Source organism: Globicephala melas, chromosome 6 (genome assembly GCF_963455315.2).
Source record: "Globicephala melas chromosome 6, mGloMel1.2, whole genome shotgun sequence".
In the NCBI taxonomy this organism is placed as follows: Eukaryota; Metazoa; Chordata; class Mammalia; order Artiodactyla; family Delphinidae; genus Globicephala; species Globicephala melas.
In genome coordinates, this window is record NC_083319.1 from 63,951,545 (window position 1) to 63,977,394 (window position 25,850).

At 42.8% G+C, this 25,850-nt stretch overlaps 1 protein-coding gene across 15 annotated transcripts in view; it reads right to left on the reverse strand.

Annotated features, from left to right (window-relative positions):
- NFIB (nuclear factor I B) overlaps positions 1 to 25,850 on the reverse strand; it is a 450,728-nt gene that overhangs the window by 226,153 nt on the left and 198,725 nt on the right. For 7 of the 15 annotated variants that reach the window (XM_060300938.1, XM_060300937.1, XM_060300936.1 and 4 more), the window contains exon 3: positions 1,520 to 2,051. In XM_060300938.1, the coding sequence (XP_060156921.1) occupies positions 1,520 to 2,051 (532 nt within the window). Of the gene's footprint in view, positions 1 to 1,519; positions 2,052 to 2,433; positions 2,567 to 8,064; positions 9,226 to 25,850 lie in introns of those variants that run through there. The other 8 variants (XM_060300941.2, XM_060300939.2, XM_060300940.2 and 5 more) reach the window with 7 other exon arrangements.

Sequence of the window (25,850 nt, forward strand, 5' to 3'; positions counted from 1 at the left end):
TTTTATTTGGGGACACACAGGGAAAAAAAAAATTTTTTTCCCCAAACCGTCATTACTTGGACTTAAATTTTTCAGTGTATAGAAACAGTAAATGCAATCTTTCATTAAAAAAAAACAATATTTCCAAATGTATGATATCAAGCACCATTATTTAAAATCAAACTAGAAATTTTTAAATGACTTGTAAGCATATCTCTAAAACTATACCAAGGAAATACAAAGACAAAAAGCACATAGTAAGTACCTAGATTTCTGAGTCAAAAGAGTAATTCTGATATTTTATATTTTGGGATGATGATGAAGTTCATACCATTTACTAAATCCCACACTTATATAACACATATCAGATAACCGTCTGCCACCTGGCTATCTGCAGGCCACTTTCCCTACCACCAGGCCAAGTTAGAAAATGACCCACCACCTATGGCACATTAAACTACAGTCCACTTTTGGTAGGTTGTTTTTTAAAATGTTTTCCTATGGACTGTGCTAACACAAGGACATCTATATACCGATACATTTATTTGAAGCATTTCTTTAAACCTCCTTAAAGAAAATATATTAAGAAAAATAAAAATAATAAACATGTTTCATGAACCCAGAAAACACTCAGCAAAATATATCCCCTATTTTTGAATCATTCAGGCAACACTTACACCACTCTCTTTATCAAGGATTTTTTAAAATAGGTACGGTATGCGGTTTCTGCATTCTTTTTGAGATTTATTTTAATCCAGTGTAACCAGTCTACTTTCTGTTTTTGTTCTGTAAGGAGAGCTGCGACTTCCCTCCTCGGTAAGTTTTATGAATTTACACTCAAGTAAACGAACAATATTAAGTGTTCCCAAGTCACTCTGGGAAAATATTATAACATAAATTATTTAGATAAGAACTATAATCCCTTTAATCTACAGCGAATATTACACAATCAAAAGTAGGTGTTGATAGAAATATTTAAATTAAATAAATCTAGGTCTACGTAAGGTATACTTTCTGATACTGGCTATCTTAAGCATTCTGTAATAGGAAATGTTAATTCTATTTTTTCAAGGCAATAGCACTAGATCCGTGAAAAAAGTTGATCTACCTCGTTAGTTAGGAGGTTAATACAAAGAGTGTTAAAGAACGGTTTGACTATTCATAAATCAAGTTACATTTTCAAACTGGGAAAAGATGACTAGATGTAAAGAATGTAGCCGAGGACAAAAAATGAAGTGTAATAAACACTTCGGACTATTCTGTGTCTTTGAAAAAGTGTATTATTTCAAAGACACTTGAAAACACATCTCTTTGTGGTCTTTAAATATCCATGCCTATCCAGGTAGGAAAGCTCCATGTCTATTTCCATAGCTTGCGCATGGCAGTGGACAAGCAAGTGGAGGAGGGCATGCCACTCTCCCCAGAGCAGGTGAACGAGACCTAGGCGCCTCCAGGACCATCTAACCCAAGCCAGGCGTTCCTTGTGTGGGGTTTGCGGGCAGTGTGTGCCGGGCTAGAAGAAAGAACAATCTGCTCCTACCTTGCTCCTGCACGTAGTATGCCAAAAACAAATCAAGCTCCTTAACTGATACTGTGATATGATGTGGCTGGACACAAAGTGCTGGGTTTGTGCAATGTGGGGATTTCATGAGCCGCTCTCCATCGGTACTTTCCAAGGGGATGCCTTTGAACAGGATCACCATGACTAGATCCAGACGCCAGACTTTGTCTGCCTGTCGCAGGCAGTCGATTCTCCTAATCTTACCCTTCTGGTCGGGATTGGATAAGACACAGCACGGGTGCTTCTTGCCAGTCACGGTGAGCACAAAGTCCTCTCGGTACTCCTGGCGGATATCTTTGCGCAGTTTGGCCAGGAGCCTGGATGCCCACTTCTGTTTGATTTCAGGCTTTTCGCTGAGAAGCTCATCTTTGACTGCTCTTTCTTCATCCTTTGACATTCGCTTCTCGTGCTTTTTAAAGTATTTGCGTTTCCGAGCCTGCAGGTTGAACCAAGTATAGGCAATTGCACGGACGTGTGGAAGTAGTGCCTCGATGAATGGGTGAAATTCATCCTGTGGAAGATGAGGAGGAAAAAGAAGACATACACAGTCAGTTTAGTTTTTTAAAGGCTCCAAAACATCAGACCACAACCCCTTCCCAATTCGGTACCAAGAGTTATGCACAAAAATAACATTCTTTTCTTATTTAAAATTATCAAAATAGCAGGACCAGAAGAAAATAAAGTATGCCAAGCTGCCCCCTTTCCACCAAAACTCACAGGTTGATTCTCCCTCCTAAAAAAGAAAATAAGGTTTATATTTGTATTTCCACTCTGGCCCCATCCCCCTCATTCCCACCATGTATCCTACATTCTTTAAAACGTAAGCGACCAAGATGCTTGGCACCTAATTCAATATTTAAATATTTGATTGACCAACTAACACTAAGCAGTACCATTTTACAAAGAACACAGTGAGATTTTTTTTTTTAATCGGAGCAGAGCTGTTCAGAAGGCAGGAGCGATGCCACAGTTCATTTCTCTTCTCTGTGGCACAGAAACACAAAGCATATAGATGCTCAGTGTAATGCCACACAGTTCCCGCTTTTGGAGCATGCTCTCAGCAAGAGGCTGCTGGTGGCACAAAGAGCATGCGCCATTAAACTTGATCCATTTTCTTATCAAACGTCCAACATTCCAACACTGAAACAGCACCATTCCAAGAGTGGTAACTAGAGAAACTGGTATACAGTGAGGGAAAGTGGGCAAAGGACACAGCTTGTCGTATCAGTGTCCTGAACAGAAGGTTTCCATACTTTGAGCAGCGCATTCCCTCCCTCTACCAGCAACGCTGGCCCCCAACACACACACACACACACACACACACACACACACACACACATGCGCGCGCACACGCGCGCTGCTACTCTCTAACAGACCCACAGACACGCTCTTGCATTTTTAAATAAAAGTTTCTAAAGTTGAAACAAAATTGACTCAGATGTTCTTCCGGCAGCTTTCCTATAGAGTCTGAAGCCCCACAGAGTCAGTTAATTTGTTAACCGATCACATGAGTGTGGCAATTATTCTAAACCCCTTAAAAATCAATCTGAGGTGAACAATGAAAAATGGCAACTTGGCACCAACTTTACATTCTTTGTGTCTCTGCATGCAGTGGCAGGGTGACACCAGGAGTGCACCGCTGGTCACTCCCTGCTTTTGTGGAATCAATACAATTCATCTGCTACGCCTCTGAATTCTTGGACAGGGCTGTGGGTGCCCGTATGCATGGACTTGTGAATCTGCACGTGGAGAGATCCCGTCTTGTGAATTAAGTGGTTTACCTTAGGCTCCTGCGTTTTTCCTGCCTGTTTCATGTACGCCTTTTATAAGGGAGGGAGGCGGCGACGAGTGGCAGACAATTTGCACCTCCAGTTATTTCAAGTTACTTCCCAAAGCAGTCAGTATTTCATTACTTCCTGCCATAGGTAAAACCTGTCTCCTAAGCTCAGGCCTCTTACTGTTCCGAGAAAGAGCTTAACATCCAGTCGTGCACACTGTATGCGGGCAATAAGGCCAGATCTGAAACAAATGAGAACTTCCACTGCGGCCACTTTTCTGGTCACTGTATTGTCACCTCAACCACAAAATAACTTTCTCTAACTGTTTATATCCCAAGTTAACATTGACATCTTAGGGCTGGTCACCCTGAACTATGTGGAATAAATTCTGTTTAATCAGCAGACTGATGAATTCCATCAGGTAAAAATGATGAAAGTATCACAAATGACACTCTAACAAAGAAGACACCCCCAAACTCCCATAGAGTTATGAACTCATTTTTAAGATCAGATTCAAAGTTTCAACGCTAAAGACTGCAGCATGTTCGCAGTCTGCAGTTCAGATCCGGAAGAGGTGTACATCCCATCCAATCAATAATGCAGTTTTCAAGTGTTTTAACATATTGCTGTAAAATGTTTCTAGAGCAGAATAAACCTAAATCAAAATTTTATAACAATACAGAATGTAGATGATTACATCACAGCATGAGGCATAACCAAATGCCATAGAGGAAATCATTAAACCGATCAGTAGTTTCCAGCAGAGATTTGAACAATTCAGTTACTATGCGAGCACATTAAACTAGGCCATGGAAAGAGTTAAACCACAATCTGTTCTTTGTGTGGGAAGGCAGCCCTGCTCACAGCAACCACAGCCCATGATAAGACCTCCCTATCTCCATATACTTTCTGATGCCATGCTTTCAGCATTCACTGTAACTACAAAAACTTTGTTTATCCCCCTTAGAAATAGATGCAAAAGGAAACCCTGCTCAAGGAGATGTGGACTCAAACATGCTTTGGGAACTCACTTCCTATATTCTGACTTTAACTATGATTTATTGATATGATCAAAAAACATACATATATACTCATGAACTAAAAACTTGAGATGTAAAGAGTACATGGGGGCGGGAGGAGCTTTGCCTCACTCACTTTACCCTTGCCATACTTTTAAAAATACGATATTATTTTAACAGATATTAAGCAATGTGTTAACTTCTAAGTACTTTTATCCTTAAGTACTATGTTCAGTAACATTTCATTTTCCTATAAAGACATCAAACATACTTTGATTAAATTTGTTTGAGCTTCCAATCATCTATCATGTAACAGATCTCAAAATTTTAATAACTTAGTTAAACAATCAAAATGCAAATGTGAGGGCTGAATTTGGAATTTCTTAGCAAATGCACACAAAACAATGTTTTTTAAGGTTGCCTTGAGTTTGTTGCCAATGCTGCCAAGTAATGTTTTAAAACATACTTTTTTCCTATTGATAAATAGAAGTAGCAAACTTTCTCAGTCCACAGTTGCCTTATAAATATCTTTCAGGGCTTTACTATTATGTGAATTCCTTTCAAGCAAAACACTTACTTCTGACATGGAGACATATCCTCAAAAAAGTGATAAGTAGAGATTTTCAGCAAGTCACATATATTTCCGTGTTACCATGACTAAAATATCATCTCTCAAGTATGACTGTTTTCTAATGCTGTTACAATATATTTTTAGTGATTTTGAATGATATGAATGTGGAGCATAGTAATTTGTCTTCATCAAAAAAAACGTGATTAAGGTATTCAGATGTCCTAATTAATAGATTATCACAATAATACTTTAAACAACTATGAAAATTATTTTTTAAGAAAGCAAAGCATGTAAATGATCTAAGATCTAATGGCTGTATGCTAAGGTAATATGCCACCTTGCTCTCTCAGAATTTTTATTAAAACACATTGGCATTCAGTAATGCCAATTTTTTCTCTTTTTAAACTTCCTTTAGTTGAACTAAATTGATAAAATAAATAGCCTAGTTACAAATTTCAAATATAAAAGTAAACAGTCCTAATTCTACTGGAAATATTTCTTTTTCTTCACAGAAACAGCGGTCTCCATGAAAGGGATGGAAAATTAGACCAATATAGAGGCAGAAGAATAAATACTAGATGTTCTTGGACCACTGCTATATAACAGTAAACCATTTTTTTAAATGTACCTTAAGAACTTGAGAAACAGCGAAAGAAGAAAAAAATTCAATGCAATCATTCCAAGTGAAAGTTATACTATTAAGGATTTACATTATTTTTAGAAAAAGCAAATACAAAATCATATCATGATGGTTCTTAATTTTCTTTAAACATCTGATTTATACTGATACATAAATACAGATTTATATCCAGGTACTGATACTTTTGAGTAACACTTTGATAAATATCAACTTTAACTGTAGCTCCTTCTGAAAATTCTTTCTAAAACCTAGATATCCTTTTGTGATAACTGAAACACTTAGTAAAGTTTCCAATCAATTAAGAATGTTTCTCTATTTTGTATTTACATACCCTAAAAAATGTTTTGCTGACAAAACTAAACTACTGGTCTGATATCAAAGTAACACCGTTAATGTTACTTTTGCAACACCTTACACTACCTATAAAGTCACACAGATATTAAAGTGAGAATTCTAAAGCTAAAATTTCTTCTCTAGTCTAGACCTTAAATCCCCAAAACAGTTTCAATATGTCAACTTAGAGTTACATTATTAAAACAGTAGAGAATATCAGTCATCATGAATTAGTGTTGGTAAGCATGCACCCTTGAATACTAATGTGATAGCTGAATGACTATGCTGTATATGCTTGTAATATTCCATATGTCACGATGCTACAATATTATTTTTAACTTACACAAATTTAGATAAAGCTAGTGACTTTTCAATACATATTTAGAGGAAACCGAAAATGCAATGTAATCGCTAGCAATGTTTCTGAAAAGCCGATGCTGGAAATATGAACTAATATAGAAAAGCAATCCTTTACATGAGAGTAAGTGGTACAGCACTTTGCAAGTGAAAACCTTACCTTAATTTGTTTTATTTGAACTATGCTTCAATAACGTAAAAATAATGTCAAATGGATGTGGTTTACCAGAAAGCGGGAAAAAAATCCTGCTGATGGGTAATATGAAAGGTAACTTTTGCAGCTGAAGGCAATTCGTTATACCTGAAACAGTTTCATCATCATATTTATTGGCCATTATTCACAGCCTTAAAAATACAAATAGCTCAGCAATTCATTTTTCCAGTTTTGTTAAATTAAAGTGCACGTTTACTTGCTGAAAATAGCCATATCTAAGTTAATCATACTCCGATGCCAAACAAAATATAAACAATAAAAAATGTGTCAGCCAAAAAGCTACAGGACTGTATCCAATCACTGAATAAGCCTTATCATTGTTTTCATCTTCATTCACAATTTATGAATGCCTCAGTCCTTTTGAATCACAATGGCTTCTAATTGTCATACAATTGAAACCTTAATCATTTGTTCATCAGAAAAAATGCATCATCATGATACTGGATTTTTAAAAAATTGTAACACACCTTAGACTAGGCGACACTTCTTCAACTGTTTAGTTTTTAAGCCAACGTCAAAGAAAATGGTTCTCAATTACTAATCGTGACATATCCTCCTAAAAGCTGAAGTCAACTGCCCCATACCTTTAGAGGTTTAAAATACTGCTTCAAGTAACAACTCTGGGCTAAGATATTTAGTCAGCTCGTCAGTTGGTTAGTTAGCTGGGCAGCGATGAAAGATGCCCCCAGGTAAGTCTGTTTGGTCTCGTCACTTTTCCATTTGACCGACTGGTTTAAAATATATAAGTTGTGTTCCTGCAAAAGTATAAAGCCACTATTTTATTTCACAACACTGTTCCTAAAGTCTTAGGACAATTTTCAGAGTAAAAAAATTTTAAATGACCTTACTTTCCAGCATTTCTTTCTGTCCTACGCCCAAATATCGTCAAATGAACAGGTCTCCACAAAATGAACATGTTTTAAAAGTCCTTAACTTTCACCACGACCAACTAACTCGAGTCCACGTACAGACCGCCTTTGTGGCGTGGTCACTGGACGCCTCAAAGTGCGGATCGCGATGGACCTGAGTTTCAGATCCCCAAATTAAGCAAAGGAATGGGTCCCCGGACCACAACCTCCGAGTCGCTTCGTCTCCCGCCCACTGCCTGCAGCGGAGTCCAGAGGCGCCCACAAGGACTCCTACTGGAGTCCCCTCGCCTAAGTTCACCGGTTGTTTATAAGGGCTCTGTCCTCCCCTAAAGCTCCTCTAAAGCCGGAGTCCGCCTCGGCGCGCAAGCGAGGCGGCGGGCACCCTGGGCAGGGGTACAGCGGGCACTAGTGGGGCCGCGCGCGGGCTAGCGCTTGCGGGCCCGGGCCCTGCCCATCCCCTGCGGCCTCGCCCGGCCCAGCCGCCCTGGCAGGGCGCGGGCGCCCGCTCTCCGTGCCCAGGGCGCTGGGCTCGGCGCTCGCGGTGGCCGTGGGCTAGGGGCCGCGCGCCGGCTTCCGCGCCGCCCTGCAAACCCCGCCGCAACTCCGGGCCACTTCTTCTGAGGGGGACCGGGGTGTGCGGAGGTTAACTAAAGCCATTAATTGTCCGCAGACGAGAGCAGCAAAACAAAACAAAGGCATTTCGGGCTAGAGAGAAAGCTCGAGAAAGTGACCGAGGCATGTACCTGAGTGAGACAGATGGGAGAATACATCATGACTTCGCCTTAAAACGCACTTTCCCGGAGATGCCCAAGAAAATCTTCGAGAAGCAAGAATTTCATCTATTCATTTTACAGTCATCTGAGCCCCGCGATGCGATCAATCAGGACGGGGCTCTGCGCTGGATCACCGCAACTTCACAACAAACCCAGTCCTCCTTAAATAGCCAAAGATTCAAGTTCACTCGGCGTGCTAGATTTCCCGGGGTGAAATCCAATCTACACTTTTAACCCTCCTGCAGTCCGACCGCGCTGGCCGTGCTCGCCGAGGCCGCCGCCGCCGCCGGTGTTGGCTGCTTTTCGCCTGGGTTTGGGGATTTGTTTTCTGTTTTGCAGTTGTTGTTTTTGTTGGGGGCTAGGGGGTGCGCGAAGATTCGGTGTGGGTTGGATTGGGGTGGTGGTTGGTGGTGAAATGCTTTTTTAAAAAAGGCGGGGAGGGGGGCGCAGGAGAGAGGGCGGGAGGGAGAGCGAGGAGAATGTGTCACCGCGCTGGGAAAGTTCAAGGTTACAGCCCCGAGCACTGCGGCAGGATCCCGGAGTGGCGACCGCAGGCGAAACTTTGCCGCGAGCCGACCATGTGTGTGCGCGAGGGGGAGCGTGAGCGAGTGCGCGCGGGTGGAGGGGCGCGCGCGGGAGAGGGCCGGGGTGGGGGCGGGGTGGGGTGGGGGAGCCGGGAGAGGCCGGGGTGAGGGAGGGGGCGCGAGCGCAGGTCTCCCGGGCGGAAGAGGCTCGCGGTGCGCGGTCCCCGGCTGCAGCCGCCGCTGCCCGCGCAGACTCCTCCACGCCCGGCTGCCCTCCCGCGCGCCTCGCCCCGCGTCTGACCCGGCCGAGCGAGGAGGCTGCTGCTGCTGCCGCCGCCGCCCAGAGGGATCGGAACGCGCTCCTGAAAAATCCCAAACGATAAATCCCGCTCTCCCGCTCGGCTCCAAACTCCTCTCTTTTCTGCTCTGGGCTCTTTTTTTCCCCTCCCTCTCTCGCTTTCTTTCGTTGCAAAACTTGGAAGTTGAAAAATTCACCGGTTCCACCCTCTGGACCCCGGTCGAGCTCTCTCCAAATCAGACTTAAGGATTGTTTTATTATTTAATTACACAATCATCGCTTTACTCCTCCTCCTGCAAACGCGCATTCCTTTTGCACCAGCCTCTCCACACCCCCCGCCCCCCACCTTTCTCCTCCTCCTCCTCTTGCTTCTCTCTCTCTCTCTCTCTCTCATTTGTTAAAGCTCTCATACCACTGCAACAGCACCACGACTTTTTTTTATTATTTTAAATAGATCTTCTTTCCGCCCTTTGGGCAAATCCCGCATCCCCCCCCCCACGTACACACCCCTCGAAAACCCGCCCTGGAAGAGGTATTTCGGTGCTCGCTGCGGACTCTTTAAACCGCGGGAACCTCCGAGTGGGAGAAGCACTGAGCCGGACTGGGCCGGAGAAAGGAACGAATGGAAAATTCCCTCACACCCAGGCCGCCCCGGGGCCCAGGCTGGGGCGCCGACTCTCGCACCCCGGGCGGGCGCGGTCCGCAATGCCCGCCGGCTGAAGGGAGGAGGGGGAGGCGGGGGCCTGAGCGAACTTGGTCTCAAGTAGTTGGGGCGCGCCGGCGCGGATGGGGGCGGGGCCCTCCGGGGTCTCCCTTGCGCAGGCCCGCGTCCCGGGGCAGCTCCGCAGAAGCGGCGCGCCTCGCCGCGGTTTGCCGCCCTCCGTGGCGGTGCCCGGTGCACGTGGCCTCGCTCGGAGCGGGAGGACCGGGCCGAGCTGCCGCCGCCGCCACCGCCTCCGGCGCCTCCTCCTCCTATTCCTCCTCCTCCCGCGGCTTGCTCCGCTCTTTTCCTCCTGCAGCCCCTCTGGCTCGCCCCCAATCCCCACCCCCCCGGGGCCCGGGGCGCCGGCGGAAAACGGCTCCCGCCCCGCCTGGGTGCAAGCAGGGTGGGGCCGCGGCGCGCCCGGGGCTGCGGGGCGGGCGGGCGGGTGGGCGCGCACGCGAGCGGGGTGCGTGTGCCGCTCCAGCCCTGCAAAGGCGGCCGCGCCCGCCAAGCTCCCGCGCGAAGCCCCGCCCCCACCCCGCCGCCAGCCGCGGGCCCCGAGTGAATGAACTTGATTTCGGATATTTGGAGGCCGGCGGTTTGCCTTGCACCCTTTCTGCGCGCGCGCGCGCGCACGGGCACTGGCACACACAGACACACACTCTCACATACACACCCCGCCCCCCAAATTCCGGTTTTCGGCCAGGGGTGGGGGGGGAAGAGGTGGAAGCAAAGGCTGTGCAGACAATGGAGAGAGGAAAAGTGAGTGCCAGGGGCTCCGCGTCTACCTAGCCGGGGGCCGCGGAGAGGACTCGACGGCCCCAGCCCCGGGGCGGGGCCGCCCCCACCTCCAGCTGTGCTCTGATTTCCCTTTCCTCTTTTCCTCGCTTCCCCCCTCTCGATTTTTCCCCTCAACTTTCTCCTCTCTCTGTCTCTCCGGCTCCTGCCCACCTCCCCCCACCCCTTTATCACCCCACCCCGAGGACCCGAAGGAACCAGTGACTTTTTCCTTCAGCAAGTGGGAGTTATCCACATCAAGCATTTCACAACGACACATCAAGAAAAGTAGGCAGGTTCAAGTCAACCATGAAATGGTCACTTTTTAACCCCGTCCTGTCCTCATTAGGGAAATGCTCAAACACAGTCCGTTTTCAAAGAGCACTCTTAATGAGGCGAGCCTGCCAAGTCCACCAGCTGCAGGCCCCGTAAACCAAGAGCCCAAAGAAAAAAAGCACTGGCGAAAGAGGGGAGTTGAGAAGGCCAGGGGTGGAGGTGGGGGGAGCGTTGGTTCTGGGAAGACAGGTAAAGTCGGGAAAATTTAGAGAACTCTCCCGAGTTAACCCTTTAGGGCACACACCACCGGGAGCGGCCTCCCTGCTCTCCCCGGAGGCAAATCCTCCAGTCAGGTCTCTGACAACCTTAATTTCCTTTGTGTGGGTCATTTCTTCTTTTTTGAAAAGCCAGGATAAACTTGATCGTCTTTATAGATGAAAGAAATGAGGTGACAGTCCACGTTATAAATACTCATTTCTCTCTCAGAAAATTTTAGGCGATCTCATGCTAGATTTAAAAAAAAAACAACACACAAACCCAAAGCATCACTTTGTATTGCACATTATGCTGCATCCCTTTTCTCACCCTCATACCAGAGTCTGAGGGGAGGGGGGCGGGGAAGCGCTACTGATAATACCAGCTTTAACTACTGGAGTTTCCCTTTGAACAAATATTCAATTTAACCGGAGTTAATTTACCATAAAAGACATTCCCCTTGGCACGAATGCACTCCTGTCCTTGAACACACCTCTTTGAATGCCTGAACTCGTACAGAAGCCATTATTTCGAGGTCTCTTTAAAAATCAAGCGCCCATCTCTCTCTTTCTCTCCCTCCCTCTCTACTTCCCTCCCTCCTCACCACACCACCCCCAGTGAAATCCTGGCACCCAGAGAGCGCTTCGTTCAGCCAGAGATCTAGAACGAGCCGCTGTCCCCTAGCAAAAGAGGCCCAGTGCTGAGCCCTGGGCAAGTGTTTGCAGACAACGCTACCCCTCCTCCCTTATTAGTTTCCCTTACCAACAGAAACGGTTTCCTTTTGCCACCCAAACTAGGTCGCATCCTAAAGTTTCTCACAAGCTTAAAAAAGAAAAATGAAAAATTGACAACTCTTACACAGAAGAGGCCACAAAAGCTGCAGCAGCGCCAGGGGTGAAGAAGCAGCGACAGACCCAGGTAAGACCCCAGAGAAGTGAAGACGTCTGGGGCCTCCCAGGCCTATCACTGAGGGGTTCAAATCGCTCCCTGTTTGTAGGGCACTTATGGTTGGGCACAGTTGGATGAGCATGGAGGATGCTTGGTAGTTGGCGGTTTGGATCTGTTTCTGAGGAAAAGGAAAATAAGAAAGGAGTAATGGTGAGGAGGGGGAAACTAAAAGGGAGGAAAGAATGGGCAACAGAGACATCCGGAGTAGCTTATGGGGTGCTCATTTGATATGGCTTTGACTGTCCTCTCAGGCCTTGGAGCCATGGGCGGGATGGCTGACCCCCCCACCCCCGCCACCCCCAGAACACTACTTCTTGTACAGCTAATGCCCAGGCCACTGCAGGTCTTCCCAGGATGAACTCTAAGAGAGGCTTCTGGAAAGAGGAGCTGATGGATTGGGGTGTGTGGAAGGAACATCTGTCTTCTCTCAGCAGGACCCTTCACTATCTGTGGTTTGAGAAATGCCAGTCTTTTAAATTCCAGGTAGAAGAGCAGAGAGAAGGAAGTGAGAAAGTACATACGGTATTTTAGCCACTTTCCCTTTTACCCAGCATTTCTGTGCCATGGTAATTAAGAGTGGTTTTAAAGTATCTCTGAAAAGCTTCTGATACTATCAAAGTGGGCCAAACACTTTTTAGACTGGTACTTACCTCTCCTAAACTGCCTGTTTTCTTCTCTCTCTCACTCACTGAAAGAGTTAAAGCAAGTCAATTTCATTCACCCCAAAATCTGGCTGGAAGAAAGAAGTGAAAGGCTTCTGCAGCAACAGGAAAATCTGATATTTCAGAATCCCTAAAGACCTCCTCCCTAGACCACCTATTCCCTGCCACCTTATAGAGAGAAAAGTTTCTTTTCTGACAGATAGTTTATTAATTTCAAGAAGTGCTGGAGTGTCTGTGCTTCAGGTGACTGGATTTTTCAAAACTCAATTGTATATTTGAAAAAGTAAGCAGTATTACCCAATTGGAGCCTTTCATTGACCTCCAGAGAGGAGCTTAACATCTCAAGGGTCTTCTAATATTGATTTTCTTTTAACCTTCTCCCTTCTAAAGAAATTCAGTGACAGGTTGTGAATCCTGAGCAGTTTAAGGAAAGGTTCTTGGAGCTTAACAAAGCTGTCATTTTCAATACACGCGGATGACTTTTTTTTTTTTTTAGCTCTTGCATGTGATTAGAGGGGAGGCTCAACAATTCCACACACCCTGGCTGCATGGCCAGTATCAATATTTTAAAACTAAATACAAAAGAGACAGATGACCTCCTGACCCCCAGGAAACAGGCCTGCAAGACTGCAAGTATCCACTACACCATGCCCAGGGACCTTTTCTTCTTCCAAATGAACCATAAAAATCATACACGTGTAGCCTGTAAAACACAATTTTATATCCACAAGCAAGAACATCAAAAATCCACTCAACAATGCATATATAAACAACCAACAAGTACTGAAATTGTCTGCACTTGATGGGAATTGCAAAATCATGCCCAGCTCTCTCAGCCCTTAAACTACTACTGTCAAATTAGGGTAGTGATTTTTCCGTACTAGAAAATTCACAACCGGTTAGCTTCCCCAAGCCCCACTGCCAGCACTTTGCCTTTCACTGAAATGAATAAATAACCGTGGACTTTCTTCCCATCCTCTGGGAGCTGTTTGGTGTCCCCTGAGGACAAAACTAAATGAGAAAAATGACGCTGTTAATAATGTCGCTGCTGAAATGCCTGTACTCGACTGTTTAAAAAAAATACCATCCCACTAAGTGTGCCTACATTTCGGGCACATTAACAAGCCACCACTGAATCTGAACACAGACTGGCCAGCATTAAGATTAGCTGGTTTCCACTTCTGTACAGAAATGAGGCTAGTTCATCAACAGAGATTCCCAACTTTTGAAGACATTTGCTTTCCGGGATTACAATGTCAGCAGTTGCCCTGTAATTTTTGCATGATTTATTTTAAACTTTGAAAATCATGGTAATAATTGCCTTGCTTCACTCACAATACTTGAAAAGTTATAGGCACTTTCACGTACAGTCTTCTTTTGAGTTCTTTTGAGTCACATACAGTCTTGAGAGTTGTAGCTATTGTCCTTTTTCAAGATAGCTGACCTTTAAAGTAAAACTATACTATCATTTTATTTCTACATGTAAATTGGCTTCTGTTACCCATCTACATGTGCCTCTGTGACATGAAAACAGATGAGTTTTAAAGATCTGTTTAGAAAGCTTCATCCAGAATGGCTAAGTCGTCTTTACATTCTGCATTAAGTGTAGAAAGTGCGTTGCAAACCAACTCAAACTTTCTGCACCCCTTTCTCTAATTCTTTCCTTGAAAACTGCCTTTCTGTTTCAAAACCAAAACAATGCATAACAACAGGACTGTGCATTTTAACTTTCAAAATAAAATTTAGCCAACAATTGCATAATTACAAAGATAGAAGACAGTTGGGCCTATACAAAATATATATTGATATTTAAGTAAACTTTATCTCTGAAATATATCTGAAAAAATTTCACAATACACAGTAAGTTAATAAATTCCAAAGCAATAATATTGTCAAATTGTGTGATGTCACAAACTCTGAAAGCAAAGTTACAGATGTTCGTGACATTACATTCACCAATAATTATCCTGCTGCTCAGTCTGACCATCTTAAAATTAAATGGATGCCTCTGTCTACTAAAGAATAAAAGGAATTTATTTTGGACATCAAACAATGAAACTGTCACCATTTATTGTATGAAACACTCAGCTAATCAATTTCCTATTAAAACAGCTTTCAACAATACTCAGCTTTAAAATTCATCAGGGCCAGTAAAAACCTTTTGCCAGTGCACAAGAATGCAGTCCCAACCACGGACGATAATTACCCTTCTAATACTTTTATTGCCCAAGCACTTTTTCCTGTGCTCCCCATCAGTTAGGCAGGAATCTGCAGTATAGTGTATCAGTGAGTTGGAGTGATTGACCTTTGCCCACATATGATTTAATAGGGACTTTTCAGCACTGGAGCTTTCTGCATCTCTCATACCATTAAATGAAAACATCAAACCTCAGATGTAAAACTGGAAACCACAACGTTTTGTGTTTCACAACTCTTTGCAGTTTTTACTTAGGCTGCCTAAAGGTCAGCTTCTTCGCCTCACAATGCTCTCCCCCATACAGTAAATATACTCAAAAGTCACACTAATTCTCATTTTGATTAAATCTTGAACTCCCCAGTCAGATACACACATTCATCCTGCTTATTTACATTTGCATTCTTTTCTAACCACATAAGCATGTGTGTATGACTTTCTGGATTTATTCCATTTTAGGGCTGATTTAAATATCTGTTCAAGTATGGGTTCACTAGTTAACTTTTTCCCGCCCGTTGGAAAGTTAAAATTACAAAGGATGGTGTTATAGGATCCTGTCAAAGAAAGTTAGAGTTAATCTTGTGTATTTTGGCGCCTTTTCCCTGCCAGCTACTGTACTTGGTTGGGGGAGCGGGTTGGAGATCTTGTCTGTCCCATCTCAAGTTCAACGGCAGTTCTACTAACTCCAGGAGAAGAAGGCCATGTTCACAGCACTAATAATAATTCCAATCACGCCACTTCGGCATTTTGTGTCAAAGTCGAAACTGGCTTCCCCGCCCCCTTCAACCTGAAAGCTGCCAAGTCCTCACACACTCCGCATTCAACCACAACTTAATGGATGGGATATTGTGCATTAAAATGTGTTCCAGACATACTGGCGAAGAGAGGACAAGGAAAAAGGGAGACAGACACACACACACAGTTAGGCAGAAGGGAAAAAATCCTAGAGCAAAAACAGCAGGGCAGGAAAAAAAATTATTAACAGGAGCAGGAAGAAATCCATCATAATCTTTTTTTTTTTTTTTAAGGGAGGGGGAGAGTGGGAGGAGGGCTAACAATTCTATCCTGCCACTTCAGGAACAAGGGGCTAGGGGTAACTAAACTTTAAAATGAAGATTGACTTTAAAAACTCCAGTACACCAGAGCTAAATAAAGACACTTTTAAGTGAGCATATGTAACAAATCTGTGCATATTCACCTTAAAGAGAAGAAAAATGCTCCAAAAAGAGAGAATGGGCTACAAGGTACAACTAAAGTATCATTTGTACAGTAATTTTTTCCATCATGGGGGAGAAGGGGGGGGAGTAGGGAGTTGAAGCAGGAAAAATGCTACATTTCACACTGTTTTGGACTCACAATGTCTCTATAAAAGTGTGACATATACACTAAAGTTGCCAAAGCTTAAAAAAAAAAAAAAGCATTAAGGCTGAAAATCCAACACTATGGCCCAACTTGTAAAGAAGAAATGACATTTAGGTAAAGTCTCTTTACAATGTACAAACAGTAAAACATCTGTGTCTGGGGATGGAAGGGGATGCAAGGGACAAACAAGACAAGCAAATAAAGCCAGTCATTGCAAAGCCACATACCACCGCATTCTATTACGTTAAATAAAAGAGATGTTGAGTCTGTAAACAGAACTCTGGGCCGCTGACTTCACGTATCTGAGGTACAGATTTGTGGACTTTCTCAAGGGTTGTTTTGGTGTCGCTTATTGTATTTATTAATAGTTTTTATTTTAAAGCGCAATCCAGGAGTTAGTCTCTTACTTTTGTTTTTAATTATTATTTCTGCAATGCCACAGTTCTTGGCCCAAAGAAGAAAAGGCGGCAAAAGTCAAGTCTAAAAGCAGGCAGCCCCTCAGCCTGTCTGGGTATCCAGTTTTGCTTCCTCTCACTTGCAGAAGACTGTTTCTCGAGGTAGACTTGAAAGCCGTCCAAAGTGGGGGTGGGGTGTGTGTGTGTGTGTGTGTGTGTGTGTGTGTGTGTGCGCGCGCGCGCGTGTGTTTGCTGGGTTTTATTGTTTTAGCAGGGCTGCTCTGGGGCTGCGGGCTGCCTCCCCGCCCGCGTCCGGGCTCCGAGCGGGCTAGGCAGATGCAGCCGGCGCGGAGGCAGGGTCGCGCGTTCGCCCTTCCCCGCCCTGGGATCGGCCGGGCCGGTGGCGAGGCTACCCCGGACCGCGGCCACCCGCGCACCCTTTCCGCGCCCCGCCCGCGCTCCGCCGCCGGCACCGCCGCCTCCCCGGCTTTCTCTTTCTCCGGCCCACCGCCCGCCCGGCCCCGCCCCGCCCCGCCCCGCCCCGACCGGCCAGGCGCGCGGGAAGCGCGGCTCTTCGCTTCCGCCTGGCGGCGGGAAGGAAACCAAAAGGAGGAGCCGGGGGCGGGAGCGCGGCGATGCATATTCATCAGGGCGCCCGAGGCGGTGGAGGCGGGAGCGGGCCCGAGTGGGTGTGGCGGGCTGCCCGGCGCGGGGGCCCCTCGCGAGTGGCGGCTCAGCTCTTTGTGCCGCCCGGGCGGGGCCGGAGCGCGGCGAGGGAGTGCGGCGCCGCCTGCCTGCGGGGCTGCCGGGCTCCGCGCGCCTTTGTGCTACCGCGCTCGGGGGCCTCCCCGCGGGCGTGCGCGAGAGCTGAGCCGGGCGGAGCAGCCGCGGGAGACTCATCACCAAATGATAATAACGAGCACGGGATTGGTGCTCTTCCCTACTAGCCGCCACGTTTTCGGTCCCCTTCGCCAGGCCACGTTTGTTTGGGTGTAAAAGGAGTTCTGAAATGTACCTCACTGCGTAGCGTTATCATTTATAGGCATGCATGTGACTGTCAATAATTCAGGGGTAGCTGGAAGAAATAATCAGCCCCAAAGAAATATGCAACCCCTGGGTCCCCAAGAAGTAAACACTCTAGATGAGATGTGGTAGCGGGCTCATGTTCATAAAGCGGTTTTGATTAATATTTTTTAAACTTAAATATATGTAGGTTTTTTGCTTAGTTTGCAAGTAATCCAGTCATTTGCATTTTAAGCATCTGTAGTGTGGTAACATAATGTTTAACGTTTAAACCAAGTTGTTATATAGCTCTGATTTAAAACTGAAGTATTAAATGTAAAAATATAGCACTCGCCCTAAATTTACTTAGTACTAACCCACATGTGTTTAGAAAAGATTTTATTACAGAGATCCTGACTAATTATGTAATTGCACAACAGGCAACAATAGCTTCAAATATCCTCTAAAAACCCTGTTCAATTATGTGATTACCAGTGGGACCGGAATAGCTCCCAATGAATTGTTCTTATCTTTCTACTAAATGTGAGCATGTCAGTATTTTAATCCCAATTATATTTACCCTCAAAGTCCAAGAGAACTTAAACAACATTGTTCAGGTTCTTTGTTCCTACAACACGCATTATAAAACAAAGAAGACATTTTGGCCTCATTATCCAAAAATAAAAAGTTTTTTTCTCCTGTACCGGCGTGGGCACACACACATGTATACGTGCATATATTACATACATATAATATGTACATATTATGTAGATGTTTGTGAATAGTATACATATCTCATTTCAACGATAAGTGCAAAACTGAGAATTGGATTGACCCAAGTGAGCTTTAGAAAATGCCGAACTTTAAAATGGGTTATTACCAGTTCCCAATTTCCCTTCAGAAAAAAAGTAACAAGTGTATATCTATATAGCTTTGGGAGGGAGATGAAGGATGGGGACACACACACACACACGTATGTATGTATCTCCACATTTAGCTATAACTTCCCAAGGAAAATTAATTTTTAACATCTATCTTGTTCCAAGTTAGGTAATTTTAACCACTCAGCTAGTATAGCTCTAATTCAGTATACCCAGGCAGTCAATTCAAGTGGGTAACAAACAGATCTGTTTCCATTCTAGGATTTCCTAATAGTAGTTTCATGGTTCAGTAAATCACATTTAGCACTAACGAATCAAATATAAAATATGAAAATTCAATATGGCTAAACTAAAATATATTATTTAGGGTGGTGGAGGGAGTGTTTAAGTGAGCAATGTTATCAAATTCTAAGACTTTTACAAGTGTTCCTCAGAAAGCTTCTTCTCATAATTATTTGAAGTCCATAGCAGAGTTACCAATCCTTCCCAACATCTATTTCATGCAAAGGAGAAATGACATTACAGAGAGAATCCAGTTTTCTTTAGGAAATATCCTAAGACACGAAATGGGAAAAGGAACAGGAAAGGGGAAAGGGAAGGATTTCCTGTGCTTCTGGTGATGACTTGAATGAATCTAGATTTAGTGTCACCTGTCAAAGAATTTCTTCCTAAGTATATTACTTAGTAATAGAATGTACCATTGTATCTTATGTTCAGCGTTTCATAGATTATCTTTTTTTATTTGAGTGTCATTTGTTTCTTTTGACATGTGAAGCTTACAAGAGTACTCATTCGTATGTATACCGATCACTCTTCTGTCAAATACATACACAGATTATAATTAAATGATATCCAAATTTTATAAAATAAGGAGATTAATTTTCAACACGTCCTATAGAAATCGGTCTCACTAATTTGTAGTCACCTCAGCGGGTTGTTGCTCCTAAATCTTTTAATTGGCTAATGATCATGGTCTTCTAGTCTACAACACTGGTTGATTTTCCAGTTTTCACATTTTTTGACATAAATAAATATGTAGAAATTCAATTCAGGAGTGTTTTAAAATAGATGCTTCTATTAAAATTATCTTGGTTAGAAGCCTTTCTTAATGTACTTAAATTTCAGTATCTTTTTATATTCAACTTTTTATAAATTATAACTAATTATTCATTTTAAAAAAATAAGGAGTATCTAACGTTACTTAGGCATTTTGGCCTTCTGATACATCTAACTGAAGTGATTCCAGTAGAAAAGCTAATTTTTTTCTGCCTTTAGTTACAGGCACAATTCATTCCTTAGAACTAGAAGATTCTCCACTACACTGAAACTTTAGATTTTTTGTTTTTTTCCTAAAGCCAATTAACTGGTAAAGCAGTTTCTCTGTTTTTTTTCAAATTAAGAATTTTTTAGTGTACAAGCAACATCTGCGTGTGTTTATCTTTGAGAATAATCACAATATATTTCTAAAAGGCATGCAGTATTACAATGCTTTATGTAATAATTAAGTAATTCCTCTACCCCATCTCAACCAGTAATTTTCAGTCATTACCCCAAAGGTTTTTATTTTGTCTTATTTCTCTATTTCTCAAAAATATAGGAGGTGTGTTTTTATTTCTATTATTTTTATGTTAAAGGGTACACGCTAATTTATTAAATTATTTTATTTAGTCCAATATTGTACTAGCATTTGTGCAAACAGTGTACGTAATAAACATGGAATATTTAGAACTCAATACTAAATAAAACACAATACCATCTTTTAAAACAATTGAATGATTACATTTTAGAATTAAAACTATGTAAGATATAAACCTGTGTAAACATTCGTATTAAATATTACCCCTGGGAAATAGTTTCAATTATTTCTTAATTATTTTAAAAATATTTAGAGAGGCTTAAATTAGGACATTTATTGTATAAAGTGCCAACTTCTGGCATTTTGTTGGCATTCCATAGCTGAGAGCTGTCTCCATACAAGTTTTATTGAGGAGAGGAGAATGGATATCTAGAATATTGTTGTGTAAGAGGGATACCCAAGTATAAATAACAACCTCTGGTGCCTATTTTTATTGGTTACAGCCGTCTTTAGCTATAATCCGTTATGCTTCTTCTTTAGACATTGACTGGGAAAATAAACAGTGTCTTTGCCACTAGACATAGTTGCTCATCACACAGAATTATATTTGTGGAAAAGACTTCAAGAGATTACCAGATAAGCCCTTGCAATGGGGTCAAAACTCCACACTGCCCAGGACAGGCACACCAGGTCACTTTCTAACCATTGAGAGTATGGGTACAAAAATAAATATACACATGCAGTGTTCCTTCTTTCACTAACTGCACGCTGCACCTGTGCACACATATATCTGATGACATCTGCTAACATAATAAATATCAAGTGGCCTGTAGTGTCATCAAAAATCTGAGGTGGTGGTATGGCTCACAGCCTCCTCAGCCCCAGGCTATGGTCTTGGTAAATTTCACAGGCTAAATAGAGACAGACTCAGACTCATTCTGTACATGAACCAGAGGTTTTCAAGGGCAGGTTAAGGTGGTTTACCCAAGGGAAAAAAAAAAAGCCTCTAGTTATGACTCAGTGTGTGAAAAATCTGCTCTCTGATTCAATGGTGATAAATCAAGGATATCTCCCAGCTTCAAAAAAAGATCATTTTTATCTCAATTGTTATGAATTCTCAATTTCAAGGTTAAATTCTCAACCTTTCTTAGCCGGCATATGTTTTTAAGACTTAGTTTAAAAAAAAAGACACAAAAAACTATGAGCAATTAAATCTTCATAACTTGCTTACTTTTATATAACCTTCAAATTTTAACCATCAAAATATCCATGAAAAGAAAACAATAAGTTTGAATGAAGTTAAGCTGCAATGATGATTAAATTGAGCAAAGAAAAAGCAAGTGTTTTCTCAAAAACTTTTCAGGATATTTTGTGCCATATGTAAGGTTTCTGAAACAACAGAATCACTAAGGTATTTTTTTAACCATTTTCAAAAAACAGAAGCATCTGGCAATCCAGAAATCAGTGAGGCAACAGGATGCAAGAAAGCGCTAGACAGTCTACTGATCCTTCACTACAGTGCTGGCAAAGGACCATCCTGCTTTTTGCTCAGTGGGCCATTTTCAATGAGAAAGTGAAACTCAAGTCCCCTACATCCACATCCTGGGGCTGACTGTCCTCAGTGTCAAAGATTCTTCTTGACATATCTAGATCATGGTGGTATTATTTTAATTTGCCCACTACTAAGGAAGATCAATAACCACATTTTTGTGGATATATTCCCCAACTAAGAAGGCCTAGATGCAGTCCAAGGAGTAGAGGAAAAATGCACTCTTTCTACAAACATGCATCACATGTTTAGTAACGGGGCTGGACACTACGCTGCAAGGATGGGTAGATTTTTAAGAATTTCTGCATTTATGATAAAAAGGCCTTCCATTCCTTTGTGCTAATATTCTCCTCTAAATTTGTTTATAAGAAAGTAACCTTCCCAAGGTATCTTGGAAGCCTTCAGATAAATACATTAAATAACAACGTTCGGTTTTCTGCTCACTTTACGGGTAGTTGATGTGGATTTATAGAATGAAACCAGTGTTGATAGAAAGCAAAGGAAAATGTAATTACGGACAATAAGTTACCCTTCCCACCCCACCACCCAGAAAAAGCAAAAAAAAAAAAACACAAAAAAAGCCTTCTATAATATATTCAGAAGCCAAACTAACAAAGTTGGGAAACTTTTGATACCACTATACTTCATGAGGTGGGACGTATTTTTATAAATGACGGGGCGACGGGGAGAAAGCACAGTGTGAAGTGGGAAATTTCAGGCACAAAGAGTTTACCTATGTGCAACTAATACTGCCTGCTTTTTAACAAATTATTGTTTAAGCATGGTTGACAAGCAAATACAGAGGTCAGGACAGAAATAGAAGTTTCCAGAACATACCTAATATCCCTCTCCCTTTTTCTCCTCATGTCTGCTACCATTCTGAGCTGCCCTTAATATTTCTTTTATCTTTTTCTTTTCTGTTATACAAACAACAAAAAAAAGAGCAGAGATATTTTAAGTGAAAATTAACAAATATAAAGGACATCCACCTACAGTCCCATCACCTATACATTTGTTTTGTTTGCACATATTCCAATCCAGTATTTACTTACACACACATAAACTATTTGCATGGTTAAAATCTTAAGGTGGATAGAATTTTGTCTTGTACATTTCCACTTATTTACATTATTGACATTAGTGAAAGGACACAAAATTTAAAATGTTAGAACTAGAAGAGACTTTGGGACTGCTAGACAAGCGATAAAGAAACAAAACTGGCAACATCCTGTGTATTGCCCTGTCATATTTTGAATGTTGGATTTCACTGTCAACATGTTAAAATTGGGATATTTTACTTGAAAATCCAGATATCCTGCTGCTTTTGAAAAAGTGGGAGGGGAGACACTTTGGGGACGAGTGTTGCACACAGGCTGGAGGAGAGCAGCTGCTGCCCCTGTTAGATGGGGCTTGGTCTCCACAGTCCCGATTACTCCCTGTCCCATTACACCGGTTACCAACTCGCCTCTTCTTTCCCCGAGTTTACAACCCTGATCTACGCCAAATGCTCTTCTTGTAGATGAAAACGGGAAAACAAGTTTCAGAGGGGTAAAGTGACTTACTTAGGGCTACTAAGCTAAATGTTAGCATTGCCCACATTGTAAAAGAGGCTGACTCTTTTACAAGACTCTAAACAAGCACCACGTGTATTCACGTTTATTTCCGAGCGTGTGGGGAAGTGAGGTTCTGGGCGCCAGTCCGATAACCTCACTAGAACTGCCTTGACCACAACCTCCTTCACAGACTGAAATGTCCCAGGTTAGCCACCCACGACCTTTTTGCTCCAGGTCATAATTAACATTTGATGTCCATAAGCCAGACACCTATACGCCCATAAATCCTGGCCGTGCTCACAGTGACTCCTTTCTCTCATTAAAAACAAAATATCAGAATGCAAGTGAAGGAAGCTCATCACTTTATGGAGATAACATCCAATCTGCTGCTGTTGATAAAGGAACTACCTAATTAAAAAGTAAAATAAAAAACTTTATGATATTCTTATCAGACCTACCTCATAGAGGCGTGATGATCTACCAACACCCTAGCAGACAACCACTGTCCTAGAAAATATAAAACTCCCATATCTGTACAGAGACTGTATTTTCGGAATGTTAAACCAGGACACATGGTGCCAACAAGAATCTTTTTTAAATGAATTTAAGATTTTGGGAAAGTTGTACAAAAGTTTTAAAAAATGATTCATTGTTAGCTGTGGTTTAATAAATGGGCTTTATGACAAATGATAAAAATGCAGACCATCTAAGAATGCCTGGTCTCTATATCTATGTGGGCAATTCTTAGAAATTTGCCTAGAAAGTGGGACTTGATGTCAGTAACCACTGTGTTGGATTGCCATTAAGTGTCCCATGCAGTTTGCACTTGCTTGTAGTGCTTTGTTCTCCAGACGGAACACCTACTCTCTAGGTTCTGTTCCCAAATGGAGAAGGACCTGAGAACACACAGACCACGTCATGGAGTCAACACAGTAAATAATTGAGAAGCTCCTGCATTATGTACTCGTTGAGTCTACAGTTACTCTCTTGGCAGGCACAGAAGTGGTCCATATTCAATCAGGCTCTAGGCTCATTCACAGAAGTGGTCTTTTTTGTTTTTAATTTCTATTTTTTATTGGAGTATAGTTGATTTACAATGGTGTGTTAGTTTCAGGTGTACGGCAAAGTGACTCAGTTATACATATACATATATCCATTCTTTTTCAGATTCTTATCCCATACAGGTTATTACAGAGTATTGAGTAGAGTTCCCTGTGCTATACAGTAGGTCCTTGTTGATTATTTTCTATCTAGTAGTGTGTATATGTTAATCCCAACCTCCTAATTTATACCAAAGGGGAAAAGTGGAGGGGGCGGGGGATAAATCAGAAGCAGCCTTAATGGCTCTCATTCTGGCCAAAGCACCACCTTAGTTGAGCAGCACTAAGGAGCCCAGACCCTCTGTGCCCCGTTTCCCTTTCCCTGAGGACCAGATATGCACATTTCTTCTGGAGCATTTTAAATGAGTATCTACAAACTGGATCTTCTCCTCTACTATGGCCAATGGCAGCACCTAAGTTAAGCAAGGTCTCCCTTAGGGTGATGGTTTTCCATGTTAGGTTAAAATGAGTGTCATGACAAGTGCTAATATTTACCATATACTGAGAGGTCTAACTATGGCTCTGCTCTCTGCTCCGAATGTCACATATATTATCAATTTTTTTTTTTTGCGGTACGCGGGCCTCTCACTGTTGTGGCCTCTCCCGTTGCGGAGCACAGGCTCCATATGCGCAGGCTCAGCGGCCATGGCTCACGGGCCCAGCCGCTCTGCGGCATGTGGGATCTTCCCGGACCAGGGCATGAACCCGCGTCCCCTGCATCGGCAGGCGGACTCTCAACCACTGCGCCACCAGGGAAGCCCTATCTCAGCTCTTTTAAAGATGCAGAGCCTGAGGCAAGGGGAGGTTAAGTCACCAACAGAAGGTCACAGTGCTCCTAATCTCAGTCTTTCTAATTCCAAAGCCTGTGGCGATAGCAGACCAGTACATGCAGCAAGAGCACAGGGCAAGTGTGTAACCATCTAGGTGAGTGTGGCCCCGTCACAGGTGTTGCCTTGGGAGGCTTCACAAGTATTCCTTAAAGCATTTTTATCACTGGTCTTTTGAAATTGCCTTTAGAACCCCAGGTACATTCTTTTAATATTATTGATGGGATAGATCTTCCTCCTTTAAATGTGGGATTTGAGTTTTGGATATATCCTTGATTCACTCAATACACTGTGGTGATTAAAGAACTTATCAAGCTGGGTAAACCAGTTTGGGTTGAAAACAAGGCATGACACAATGTAACAAGATGATTTTCATTCTCCAGAGTGTTCTGAAGGTAACGGAATAGAGGATTTAGAGTTGGACTTAGAGGCACCTGGGTTTTGGGTTCAAATCCTGACTTAGCCACCTAAAAGCTACGTGTTTCTGGGCAAGGCACATAATAATTCTTAGCCAAGGTTTCCTCACCTTCAAAAACAGCATAAGAAAATAATACGCGCATCAGGGTTGTTGTTTGAGGATCAAAAAATATTCTTTGTCAGGATATGTAGAAAAGTGTCTGAAATTTAGTCCTTTCTCAATAAGTATTTCCTGAATCTGACTATCAGATTATTATTTGTCTCTGTCCTTGTGCTTCCAATGTGGTGAGAGGTGATAAACAGGGGTTAACAGAGTCTGTGACAATGACCGGACCCCAGCGCCCCTCTGAGTGCCCCTGGGGCTCGTGTATAGCATTTATTTGCAATTATACTTGAAAAATCAAGAGTGATGTCCCTAGTTCCCTGATGCTAGGGGAGATGGATTGAAAAGATGGTG